At 34.0% G+C, this 14,253-nt stretch overlaps 1 protein-coding gene across 2 annotated transcripts in view; it reads right to left on the bottom strand.

The window, feature by feature from the left end:
* LOC149064612 (uncharacterized) overlaps window positions 1–13,818 on the bottom strand; it is a 46,754-nt gene extending 32,936 nt beyond the window's left edge. Inside the window, exons 1-2 of one of the 2 annotated variants that reach the window (XM_089254560.1) lie at window positions 13,699–13,818; window positions 5,104–5,220 (exon numbers count right to left, since the gene is read on the bottom strand). In XM_089254560.1, the coding sequence (XP_089110686.1) occupies window positions 5,104–5,220; window positions 13,699–13,723 (142 nt within the window). In that variant the 5' untranslated portion in view covers window positions 13,724–13,818. Of the gene's footprint in view, window positions 1–5,103; window positions 5,221–12,969; window positions 13,092–13,698 lie in introns of those variants that run through there. The other variant, XM_089254561.1, reaches the window with a different exon arrangement.
* Between the last annotated feature and the right edge of the window lie 435 nt (window positions 13,819–14,253).

The following is a 14,253-nucleotide window of genomic DNA, read 5'->3' as shown; positions in this document are numbered from 1 at the left end:
AGCAAGATAAATATAGTACAGCACAACAAAATTATTGTTGGCTTTAGCTTATCTAATGTACTCGAGCTTTTATACATGGAATGAATTTGTTTCATTCACATTTTAAGATCCTAAGATTTCTCAGCAATTTTTTTTTCATTTAACTTGAATTAATGGCATGTCAAAACACTTCAGGTGATATTTTAACGTTGTGTTTTAATTGATTTTATCACTGTTTTTCATTCACACATAGCACTCAAAGAAATAAATTCACTTTATACACCCTGCACCATGGGCATTTCTTGCATGGAAAAATGGGGCAGGTGCCTAGGGCCCACAAACTTTAAGGGACCCCTTACCTCCCAAAATTAAGAGTATGTTCCACATATTTACTTTCTCATCTTCCTGAATTTTTAAATATAAAATTTAATACCCTGATGAATATGAAAAGTAAGCAAATGCCATGGCTTCAGAAATTTTAGTGGTAATTACAGACTACATAATCTATATATATAAAATTGATTTTCTGTCTGTCTGTGTGTGTGTATGTATGTATGTTCTCTATACAAATCTACAATTTCAGATGGATCGTCACCAAATTTTGCATATATACCAAATGGGATCCAACTTGAACGATAGGCTACTTTAAAATTTCGTCAGAGCAGGGCAAATGCCCCAAATGGACAAAAAACTGTCGGGCAACAATGATTTCTCGGCCTCAACAATCACTTTCCGAACGTTTACTTTGGTTATCGTGGTTCCCTAGCAATGCGTTTCAGACGTGTATATGCCTTTACAATGGCTTGTCACTTCTCTAATCCTGTTATCATATGTATAATAGTTTATGCCTTTATAATGGTTTGCCACTTTTTTCAATCCTCCTAGTAATGAGACTTTTTGAATAGACATCATCATCAGCATCAGTTTGAGGGTGAGGCATAGGATGATTCCCATAGAAATCAGTGTTAAAATTGCCGATTTTACTGTAGAAATGCGGAAATATGGTGGGGTTTTCCACCACATCAATAATTTTAAAAATTTTATTGAATTCTAGATTTTTGAAATATTGAGTTCGCTTAGAGATATACGAAGCCCAGGAGATTAAATAGGATGTAATTAGCCCAGACCTACTTTTGCGTTGGACATTCATGCAATAACATTGATTTCAACTTTTTATCTACATCTTCTCAAGCATGAAAATTAATGTCTCCATATTGTCTCTTTTGATATTTATTTGCATAAATTCATGTCGGTTAGGATATTTTAAAATTAATTATGGGCCCGTAAAAAGTACATCGAAAAAATTCCCCAGCTTTAATTAAGCATTTTTGAAGCTGAAACAGGCAGAGATAGATAACTTGAAGTTCAAAGGGGGGAATCAAAATACCTAGCACCCATCAAAAAAAAGGGGGGGGGAACTATTCATTTCCACGTTTCTTTAAATTTAGATTTGTTTATTTCATGAGTCGCGCAGGAAATCGCCATATTGGTTATCTTTAGTCACGGTTTGCATGTCCCTCAAAGAAAGAGGGAGATATCATGTGATCCATAAAGCCTCATTGAAGAAAACCCGGGCAACGCCTGGTATAATAGCTAGTTGCTACATAAAAATGATACCTTGTAACTATAACTCAAAGGGCACTATATACAGTAAACCTATATTTGCAGAGACTGGCAGGACAAAAAAATCTGCCCACATAAGAGGGATGGCCGTTAATAACGGATTTGAACTGCATACCCTTATTATACATTGGGAAATTATTATTTGGCTGTAAAAGAGGGGGTGCCTGTCAAGAGGAGTTTTACTGTATAAAACAGGGTTGGCATGGTTTTCACCCTCTCTGAAAGCATGTTTTAACCACGGTTTTTACCAGGAAAAAAATCACTTTCTGCTTTTAATTAAAAAAACTATCCACTTATTCATTTTTCTCGAATGAAATGCATAATTTTAAGACACTGAAAACAAAAATTATTATACTCTTACTAGCATGTATATATAAAGTATATGTGCATATGCTCAATTTATCATATTATTTTCTTGCCATAGATACCATCCCATATTGTCATCATATGCTGGTGAAACAAAGTATAAGCTATAAAAATTCTGGTGAAAATATCTTTTTATAAGTAGTTTGTTAACCTAAGTTTTAAATTAATTTGATATGAGTCTCTCTGATTCATTAGTTGAGAACGCTCCCATAGAAAGATCATAGCGATCTTGAAATATGTTAATAAGTTATATGGTGATGTGCAAATAAAATCTACGTTAACGAGACAACATTCAATCGGAATCATCTTGCACACCAAAAAACTAATGTGGTCTAAAAAAAAATCAATGCCACATACTTTCCTCTATGTATAGTTTATTTTTATGCTTATAAAATATGTCACTAAATTTATGCAGAATCAAAATAATTTGAAAGGTAAGTATGTTTTCTGAGGAGTTTTTATAACAAAAAATATTTAAGTATAATTGTGCAGTGGAGATGGCTTAGATGGCTTTTTCTCAGCCAAAAAATATCAAGGAGACAGATATTTTCTGGATTTTATGCAGAGGTGAACTCTGAAAGAAAAGTCATTTTATGCCACAGTGCGTGAAATAAGGAAGACATCATATCCAGTGGTGTAGATGGTAGCATGCTTGCCTAGAATGCAAGAGGGCCTTGAATCATGTTCCCAGCAGAAAACAGATGACTTTTCTTTCCAAGTTCACCTCAGCATAAAATCCAGAAAATACATTTCCTTGATAACTGTACATTGTTTACAATTTTATGCATTTCTTCAACTAAAAATTGAATGCGTATAAAATAGTTTATTTTATTTATGGAGTAACATGAATACGACACCGAAATATAGTAGTTCATAATAAACATGTGAATTTATGTAATGGAGCTTCTCTGAAATGCTATCCAGACCATGATCTGATATAACACTAAACTCATTACAGCCAAAATTCTAGATTGATGGTGACATTACAACTGGTTTCAACTTGAATTTAAAAAAAATGGGAAGAAATTAAATAAAAAATTCAGCACCAAATGCAATAATAATTTCTACAATATAATAGTATAGCCTCTCCATCTGTACTGAAAATAATATAGACAAGTACGTGTAGGTCTATAAAGTGGCCACTGATGAAGACCCAAAAATCCAACCCTGATATAGGGTTTGATACTACTAAACCACACATGCACCTTGTCCACATTTCTCTGCTGAACTTCTAATTGGGACATGTTGGAATGTGCACGTACGTATAGTGAACCTGATGTGAATTTTGTGTGTAATGCCTGATGTGAAGTACGTTTGTGTGTAATGCCTGATGTGAAGTAAGTTTGTGTGTAATGCCTGATGTGAAGTAAGTTTGTGTGTAATGCCTGATGTGAAGTAAGTTTGTGTGTAATGTCTGATGTGAAGTAAGTTTGTGTGTAATGCCCGATGTGAAGTAAGTTTGTGTGTAATGCCTGTTATGAATAGTTCTGTCATCTGCCATCAATTTTTCAAATTATGAGTAAGTAATAATTGAATAATTGTATCGTTGTAGGCCTGTTGCCACAGACAGAAACAGACCTACAATAACCCTGATATAGGCTACTAGCTATAATACCCGGTGCTGCCTGGGTTTTCTTCAATTACTGGGCAGATTGAAAAAGTGACAACAACTTAGAAACAACTGACAAACACATAGTTAAAGGATTAAACTACAATACTGGCAGCATTAAAGAAATGACAAACTATTGTAAAGGCATATGCATGTCTGAAACACATTGCTGGGAAACCACGGTAACCAAAGTAAACATTCCAAAAATGATTGTTGAGGCCCAGAAACAGGGTTTAAGCTAGATAAAAAAAATTCCTTTCGCAAAAAAAGCAAAAACGGGGAGAAAAAATTCTACAATGCTAATGTAATGATTGATGATTGGATGTCTACTTAGAAAATACTCTACTTAGTGAGTCTTTAAGTCATATAATAAAACTGACAGAATTTCATAAATATTGCTCCAGAGTGGTTTCGGCTTGGCATGATTTTTCTATATAACCTTTGAACCCCCTTATGAATCGAATTTCGAAAAACACTTTCTTAGTGGGTCTTTACTTCATGAAATAAAACTACTGACCAAATTTCACATTCATAACTTCAGTGGTTTCAGCTTGGCGATGATGAATCATTAAGTCAGTCCGGACATGTAATTTCATATATATAGACTACCTGTTACCCGCGGCTTCGCTCATGTGAATTTGATAATCCAAAAATTCTTCCTTGAGACCCCTTTAGGAAGTGAATTTTGAGAAATTCCTTCTTAGCGAGTCATTTAATCATAAAATGAAGATACTGACCAAATTCCAAATTTATAGTTTTAGCGGTTTTCACTTACCATGACTTCTCTACATAGCATTTCAACCCCCTTAAGGATTGAATTTTGAAAAACCTTCTTAGAGTGAGTTTTTATGTCTTGAAATAAAACTACTGACCATACATACATACAGCTTCACTGGTTTCGGTTAGGCATGATTTCTCTATGTAACCATTGAACCCTCTTATGACTCCTCAGGGATGAAATTTTGTAAAACCCCTTCTGAATCTGCCTTTACATCATAAAATAAAACTACTGACCAAATTTCATACAAATTTCAATAAAAAATATTGCTCCACTGGTTTCGTATCAGCATGATTTTTCTGTATAATCTTTGAAACCCCTTATGACCCCCCTCAGGGATTGAATTTTAAAAAACCTTTCTTAATGGGTCTTTACTTCATAAAATAAAACTACTGACTGAATTTCATATTCATAACTCCAGTGGTTTTGGCTCAGCGATGATGAATGTCAGGACATGTCATTATATACATAAATTATAAAAAAAATTCAACAGAATAAGAAGCTCTTTAGAAAAGTAAGCAAATTAAATTTCATTTCATAATTTTCAGGACGTTATGCCGTGTTCCAAACTATTTGGAACATGGCATAACAGCTCAAAAAGTATGAAATTTACTATAAACTCAGGTAGGTGAAGGCTTACCTTCTCTTTTTATAAGCAAATTGCTGTTGGCATGTTGTATATATAATTCAGTTTTACCTCTATAACATTGTTTATATATATATAAATTTGCACAGAAAGTAAGTTTACCAGATATCAAGTGTTGTAATTTTTTCACCAACAACTGAAGTTTGAAAGGAAAGGCTGGATCTGTGATATCACCTTCACATGTCACAACAGTAGTAGCTAGGTCCTCTCCTTCCATACCTAAAATTTGATAAATATAACGTATTTAGACTATACGAATACAATTATTGTCCAGCTGCATATGTTCCACTAGGGATGGCATGACATTTGGCTTTTGTAGATCCATAATCTCTTCACACTTGAGCAAAAACTATTGAAAATTTTTTTCGATTGATTTAGGTTTATTGTATGTCAAAATGCTCTTTAAAATATACATATATTAATTAATTTGGGTTCATATTTTTACTAGGACCATTTGAGTCTCAGTTACACACATGTGTACCTCAGGTCTTAACTTGGAAGAGTTGATCAACTTTGCCCAAGAATATTAAGAACACACCAATGAATAAGGCAAATACACGACCATACAAAAATCCTAATGCATTTCAACACCAATGGGTGTCGTCTTCAGAGGGAAAATATTTAACCACTAGTCACGCTGACTGAGTTTCCCACTTGGGTTGAACACCAAATCTTAATGCTCGGTTGCTCAGAGGGAAAAAAGTACACTTGTTCCCTTCAAACGCCGTGGTCAGAATGAAGCTGTGAGCCTGCGTGCGATACTAATGCAGTGTCCTGGTTGGACACTTGCGGAATAGTGCTACCCGATTGGTCTACTTGAAGTTTCTTAGAATTCCAACTCGAAGTGAATTTAAGCCATGGTGTTGCAATCAGGGATGTAGATTTATTATAGTTCACTAATATATTTTTAAAGGCCTGAATATATGTGCCTTCGTAGAAATCTAAATCAACTGTGGACTTTGACTTTGTGAAAAATCTCGCTTCTTGAAATTTGAATCTATGGCCTTCTTGCCAAGAGTGAGCGGCGATGGTAAATTTTTCACATTCCGGATTCTTAACACACACAGCGTGTTCATTTAATCTTGCTTTTATGGGTCTCCTTGTCTGTCCTATATAACCAACCAATTTACATTCCATGTGGTGATTGCCCTCTTGGTTATATAGGACAGACAAGAAGACTAAATGTTCAAAAATCATTGGAGTTAAAAAAGAAAAGCTAATTGAAACTGAAAATTTAGGCCCACTAATCAAGGAGCCATTAACCCTAGAATACTAACTCTACGTCTCAAAACGTAGAGATATAATATAGGCAGTTAACATAGTTTTATCAGCTTTTTTTTAATTAGTATTAAAGAATTAAAAATTATAATTTTTGATAGCTGATTGAACATGCACACAGCAAAATGACAAGTCTATGATTTACTGGAAATATGTCAGTGACATGGAATAAGTTCACTGACACTGTGCTATATATAGCACATGACCCTTAAACTACACTTTATGAATTCTTGACACACATTTGTACCTTTTCCTTGCAAAATTCTGTACCATACAGAAATAACTACGATACTTAAATTTCATATTTACGAAATAACTGTGATAAATGCAATAAATGTGAAATTTGCCAATTTCGATGAGCAAATGCTAAAATTTGTTTTTTTACTACCTTTTACTGAAATCTAGGTAATTTAAACTTTTTGAAGTGGGAAAGTCGTAATTTTGCTCAGTATTTGTGAGTGTTCTTTAAAAGGAAATCACAAGCATCACTTCTTTCCCATCTGACACTGTGTTTGATGTAAATACAGTTGAGTTTTGTTATAACATAGTCTCTAGGTGATTCGAGAAGTGTATGTAATAACCGACATGTATAAGTGAGACAATGAAATTAGCTTGCATAGCAATAGCATATATGCATTATTGAGATTGTCGTGGACAAAATAAGCTTATACAGCAGATAATTGAAATTTATAGTATTATAATAAATAACATACCATGAATATAGTTTTTGATTGACATCTGAAAAGTTTTGAAAATTTATTAGATAAATGCAGATATTTTTGGAATTTTTTTTTTGAGTTTATGCCTACAGTTTTCCTTTGAAGTTGACAGTAGTATACAATTTAAAAATTCAGAAAATAAAAACCCCACTGATATTTATGAATTTTATGTAGACGTCACCAATCAATAATACTTGAATTAGCATAGCTTTTCAACAGTGACAGAGTTTATTTGCAATAATTGTTCTTCCATCATCCTCACCAATAAAAAAATCACAAAATAATAAAAACAAGTAAAAATTTAATAATTCGAAAAGCATAGATAATAGTTTTGCACAGAAAGATAGGATTTTATAAATGCCAAAAATTTTATTTCCGAAATAGTTACACTTGTTATTGACAGGTGGCGCTGAAGTTATGAAAATATTCAGTGTCATCTGTTGATGAGAAACTCAACTATTCCGGCAATGAAAAAAAAAAATTGATAAAATTTTCTTGGTTATTCTTCTAGTTTGTTATATCCACAGTGTCTGTTTTAAGCAGGGTATGTTATGACACAGGTCAAAATATATAGACATGAATGGGCCAAATTTTAAGGATGATACAACCATATGTTATATCCACGGTTTATGTTATAAGTGTACTCGACTGTATATGCAACTTTTTAGAATTTCAGAAAAAAATATGCTATAAAAATCATTTGAAAAATAAGGTTAATTTAGGAGAAAGTAGAGATACTTTACTGCAATGCTAGATTTCAACCAAGTACTTTAACACTTTCCAGTAATATGGCCAGTTTTTTTTAATGCAAAATTTTTGATTTGAACTAGGTCTTATTTATTTGAGAGGTTTTTATGAATGAATGTGGAATTTTTCATTTGGAATTAGTTACTGCGAATAAATGCAAAATTCCTGATTTGAATTTTTTTTTGTAAAATTTACGTACCTCTAGAAATAACTTATAAGAATTGAGAAAATACCCTTCCCCCAAAGCAGAATATTTTTTCTTTGTTCAGCAAGAAGCTTTCAGCTGACCAAAAATATTCTTCAGTAAAAATTCCCATAGTAGTGGTTTTTATACACAACAGAAAAGTTCTTTCTTTTCCTCAAACATTTCTTATTGTGAAAGCAATTCGTATGTTCCAATGTGGTAGTAGTGATTTTGCTATAGTACCCTACCCATGTTTTTTACTGATAAAACTACACACCACTTTTCGTGATGGAGAAGCTTCATGAAGAAATTTGTGCTCTGCATTTTACTTCTAAAAGCAAGACTACTTATTGTGAATCACTTATTTCAGAAACCCCATAGCTGACAAAAAAATTTGAAATTGAGCTTATGCTGGCTTCTTCAAGTTGATTGATGGACACTTTATTTGATGCAAACCCACTGAAACAACATTCTGTATGCCCCCAATTTAGCATCCTTGAAATATTTGTTTTGCAGAAACCGGTTAGTGTGCAGTTGGCAGTTTTTCCCCAAAATATCTCAAAACTCGAAATTCTGCAGTTAAGGGGGCTTTTGGAATAAGCGATTCAATCACTTACTTCAAAAGCAGAAAGTAAAATTTTGTAAGTAATATTACTGTTGTTAAAAGAACACCTTAGCCATTTCTTTGATATTTTTTTACTTCAAACAAACATTTAATGCTGTCTTGTGGCTTTGATTTCTTTTCTGCCTTTACAGGGCATCACAATTCCAGTTTCTGTGTCACGCAAACCCCTCCCTCTTGTTTAGTTCAATGTTGATAATCATCTCACTAATATTTATTAATTTTGCATAGGTTGCCTACGAGTGACAAGATCCATCATCAAGATGGGTTGCGATTTCATCAACAATTTTTTTTTTTTTTTAGTTTCTCTCAAATGCTATAAGAAAACAAAATTTGTGCGAAAGAGAAAGATACAAAAAATGCTATACATTAAGATAAACTGGTTCAATTACAACCTCACAGTGCAGTGAGAGCTTTACACATTATGCAAAGGAAGAGGGTGGTTCAGAAGATATTGAAGGATCATTTCTCAAAATACATTTCAAGTCCAGTACATTAGGGATTTGATGAAAATTGTCTAATCGGGTTCTAAGGCAATCGTCCATTTCAGTTAGTTTTCAATAATTACCCAACATTAGGGGTTGGCATCTTCAGGAAAATTGGTAAAATTGGAATAAAAAATCAAATATGTGGAATCTCAGGTTGAATTTATGTTTTTGAGTGGCTTGGTTTACACTATTGTTTTCAGATTGGTCGGTTGATCTTATGGCTGGCGGCAAATTAGGATAGTTTTTTAGGTTGGAAGAACCTGATTACCATGAAATATTCTGATCTTTTGCTGAATAAGCATTTTTGCACTTCTATATTAGAGCTAGAACACAGTGGACAACATTTTCAATTCCTTGTGTTATAGTTATAGTTGTTTGTTTAAATGACTTCATTTTTGTGATGTTTCCATGAATTATGAAATCATGCTATCATTTTGTCCAAACTGGCTATCATTTCCATTATGCGAGCAAATTTCATGTGTGTTGGATGAGTGCAGCATTGTCTATTTTGTATTTTTAAGTATTCCCGCCCCCCCACTTTTCGCCATACAAAATTCCACTGCTTCAGGAATATTCACACAAATTTTCAAGTCATTCTGACCAGTGGTTCTTATTTTACAGTATTTGGAAATCGGAACTTTAGTTATAATTACCCTTTTCACTAAAACTAACCTGCATTAATTATGCTTCATTACGCACATTGTATTTACCTATCACTTATTACAGTTTTTGCAAAATAGTTTCCTAATTGATCTTATTGAAAGTAACTAAAGAAAACATCTTTATGGTTAATAATATTGAGAATTTTCAAATAAAATAATTCCTTGAGTAAAGCTATAAAATAATTAAATTATAAAAGTTGGTTTTTGTTAAAATGCAAGAAATGTTTATAAATTAATGTGGGAATTGTGTTAATTATATTAATAAACATTTTATTTTAATTAATTAGTATAAGTTTGAATGATTTTTCAAAAATTTTATTGTTTGAATGTAAATACTTTTTTTTATACTGAACACAACTCAGGTCTATCGCCAGGGGCGGCTCAAGCTTGCCTGCCACCCAGGTGCAAAGCATCATATGCTGCCCCTAATGATGACTCTGGTAGGAGGCTGACAGAGCTTCAATGAAGGGGACCTCAAGATAAAGCTGTTTTTTTTTTCAGAAGAAAGCTGCACTTCCTTGTTTATCGTGCAAAATGTGCGTGACCATTAATACCGCTTTTGAATTAGAATTTTCCTGGTTTTTTTGTTACTCCAGAATTATTTTACCATTCTTAATAATGACAAATAACTTAATCTTTGAAACATCACTTATTTTTGTGACCCATCATCACTTTATCATACTAAATGTAAAGATGATATATAACGAGGTCATTTTTATTAAGAAATATTTTTCGAAGGTGTTTCTGATAATCCTCCAGGGACCGAACAAGTGAGAAGCCAAATTTTTCCTTTGCTCTCCTTCCTTTCACTATTGTGGAACAAATTCTGGATGAGGACATGATACCCCATCTGAGAGCAGGGCCAATAGGCTGAGATTTTTTGCCCCCCCCCCCAGTCAGACATTTCATGGGCCCTTCTATAGTTAATTTATAATGTGAAAAAGTCAAAAAATTATGAAAACTGTCCCGGGCCCCGGGATAGAGCCCTGTCAGACTCGTCCTTGTGGGGTACCATGGGTGCGGGGAACCAAAATGCACACTTCCTCCTTGTGCTAGAGTACAGAGGTGGCGCTTGGCCATGCAACCCATTGCGGCTGCACTGGGCACCGCTCAAGGAGGGTATTAAATCTGAGATGAGTGGGTGAAAAAAAGTTCCATTGGCCGAAAAAATCAAAGAAACTGTTCTCTGTCTGTTCTGGAGGGATGCAAAATCTGAGATTAAAGGGTGAAAAAATGTGCTCCTCTAAAAGACTGATTCTGTGCACCCCCCCCCCCCCCCGATTTTCACAATGTGAAACGGTGACGCCCACATAGCAGCTAGATGGCAAAACTGGATATTCCAGGTAGAGTTTTTACAGATTCAGTTTTTTTCTCCCAATAATAGAACATTTTTTACAATATTAATTATAATTTTTTCACAATTTTAAAAAACATTTACACTTGCAATTTTTTAGGAACAGAGCGAATTTACCCGTACAGATAATGTCTCTCTTTGAACACCAGTACATAACCGCAAAAGTACCATAACTTCAGTTATGCAACCCGCAGAGAAAAAATAGCTTTCTAATATTGAAAAATTTAGGATGTTGCTAATCATTCAGGGATGCAACTAGATATCCATCATCTTATTTTTTAACAATCACGGATTATATCAGCACAATACAGTAAAATGTTTCGTTTGTACTTTATAATACGTTGCAAAACTTTTCAAGGTTGCACAATCATGATTGATGGTGCAAAAAGAAAATCATTGGGGAGGTTCTTTCACTATTTTTTCCTTACTGAAACTACAAGTGTCCTGTGGGATGAGCGGACAAAATTTTTATATGTCTTTTTCCAAAATTCCAGGTATTTCGATACTCTATAGCATATCAGCAGCATCTCTGCCAACGTTAATTTAACAAAAGTACTGCAAATTACTAGCATTATCCCAACATTAAAGAAAATGGACATAGTTCTCTTTACCTCCACCATGCAGATATAAGCAATCATTTTTTAAGCCCTCAGCTCAGTATGACGGGTGTATTGGAGGTGAAATGAAATTACACATCACCAGGGCTAGACAGATCTACTGCCCGAGGCAGTTAAAATTTTTAGACCTTTTTGTAGACGGCATGCCGACATGGGCATATACAAGAAAAATTTAATTGCTTATGGTTCTTATTTTCTTTTCATGTACAGCAATGCAAGTGTTCCTTACAGACACATTTTTCATTGGAACTGATCATAAATTTGATATGTAACTGTATTACTTTAAAGTTTTTATACTTCATTAAAAATTTCACAATTTCTTTTTATGGAAATATATTAATTTTTTTCAATTTTTGAAATCAGTAAGTTCAATTTTGCTAAAAAATTGCTAATTAAAAAAAACAGAGCTCTTTTTAATCTGTTTGGCATGTTGGTTGGCCCACTACAGTAGAAAACCATAGAAGTAAAATTTATTGGTTATTGAGTCTCATTTTGACAGTTTGAAGTTTTGAACAGTTTTATATACATCAAATTTTCAAATTAGCGCCTTCTAGATGACTCCTAGATCAAGTCATTGCATTTCTTTCTTTAAATTTCATCAAAGAAAAATCTGTTCCACGTCGTATTTAGGCATGTAATGAGACACTTTTGGACAGGTTTTTGATCTGCGAAATTCAAATCTTTTGCAGGTTTTAAAGGTTAGTGTTGGACACTTTTAGACAGAAAAAAAATTATTCATCCCGTCAAACTTTGTTTGCATTTCCAAACTCTGACCCTGCATTAGAGCAGTTATTTAATGTGGATATACGAAAGTTGCACCAGTGAAAAAATTGCAATTCAACATGAAAAAGTTGATATTTGCAATATCAATAGATACAAGTGCACATATGTTGACTCGCAAATAAAATTTGTGAAAGTGGAAGTAGACAAATTCTACTTTGATGAAACAATATCAAAACATTTAATGAAGCTGCTTAAAAATGCACAAAGACCATGCCAATAACTCCAAAGAATGTAGCATTACAGAACTGAATTTTTCTGCTAGTATAGATCTTGTACAGCTCTCAGACAAGCAAATTAGAGTGTGCGAAGAAAATAGAGAGGTTGTGTGGATAGAATGCTATATTGTGTTTGTTATGGTGCAAACATGTTGTTGAACAAAGAGAAAGAATTAAGGGGGGAAACCCCATACAAAAACAGGGTGCCTAAAAGATTCTTAAACATTAAATAGCTCGAATAACATTCTTCGATGAATAGCTATTTATCACTAATAGTATGAAAATCATTCGAAGATTACCTAGAGCTCATCCTTGTATCTAAATATATTTCCCTAGTGAACCAAAAAGATAATTATTCCCCTTCTATATAATTTTTCTTCTCTAAAACTCATGAACACAAAAGGTGTTCCTTCTCTATTCTCATTTCACTCAATCTAAAATAAGTTTATAGAATCCACATAAACAAGTTCATTCGAGATCGCCGATGTCAACAAGTAATTGATCACATCCCATCAATTACCGATGAAAAGGCACGGGGTGGAACAACGAAATGGTTTTTTTTTCCGAAATCGCAATGAAATTGTAGGTTTAGAAATTTTCCCGTCGGCTGTTCTGGACTCGGATGTAAAATCAATTATGAGCGAAGCAAGATCTTCAACATCAATTCCCATCCTCCAGGACGTGAAATCGCCCTCGAGTAGAGGAACGAATTAATCGACTCGTAATCCGTAAACTGATCACATTCGAAACCATCAACATGGAACTTTGAGGATTCATTTCATTAAAGTGACTGACTTACATCCAAGATCGTGGTTCACACAACTTTTTAGTTGGAGAGAGAGAGTCTCTCTCCCCCTCCTCCAGCCCCCCCACAACTAAACATTGTTGGAAAAAGTAGCTCACTGGTAGGAGGTAAGTTAGGTGCATTCGCGATACAAGCTCGAATAGGAAACTCCGGAGATGATTTTCTCGTTACACGCATATCTGTCGTTTCAGATTCTCACATAGAACAGCATTGAAATTCTCACCTCCAAATGATAGCATTTCGTGCATAATTTCATCCTTTTGACGTCCGCCATGGAACAAAAACACAGTCCGCCATTTGCAACGCAGTTAATGCGCATGCCTCATAGTGTCCTATAATATTTCCAAGGGAAGGCCCCCTTCAGGTTCGTAAAATAATGAGAAAAAAAAACTCGCTAACACGCAGATGACGTCATTGTGGTCAAAGTTAGGTAACCAAAATATTCTACTTAAAAAAAACAAAAATACAGGGACCACTGAATCGAGTGGTTTAAGAAACGAAACTTCATCGAGAAACACGGAATTCTCGAAATGAAGATCTTTTAACTGATGTTTATTTGCGATGTTTACTTGAGATAAACAAACACTATCCTGTGATTGATAAAACTTTGGATATCGAAACTTTAGATATACAGTATAATACTTTTAAATTATTCAATCGAACACCACAACGCATGATGCTTTTTCCCTTTCTCGTAATGCGCGGTTCCGGTATTCAATACAAATTTACATGTTAGAAAAAGAACGATGTTCACATGTGTTGAAGATCCCTGCCCCAT

This window comes from Pholcus phalangioides, unplaced genomic scaffold (genome assembly GCF_987345545.1).
Source record: "Pholcus phalangioides strain wild (caught in Gottingen) unplaced genomic scaffold, Ppha-v1.0 ptg000042l_1, whole genome shotgun sequence".
Taxonomy (NCBI): Eukaryota; Metazoa; Arthropoda; class Arachnida; order Araneae; family Pholcidae; genus Pholcus; species Pholcus phalangioides.
Note: the sequence above shows the minus strand (reverse complement) of the source record. Positions and strands in the feature narration are given on the sequence as shown.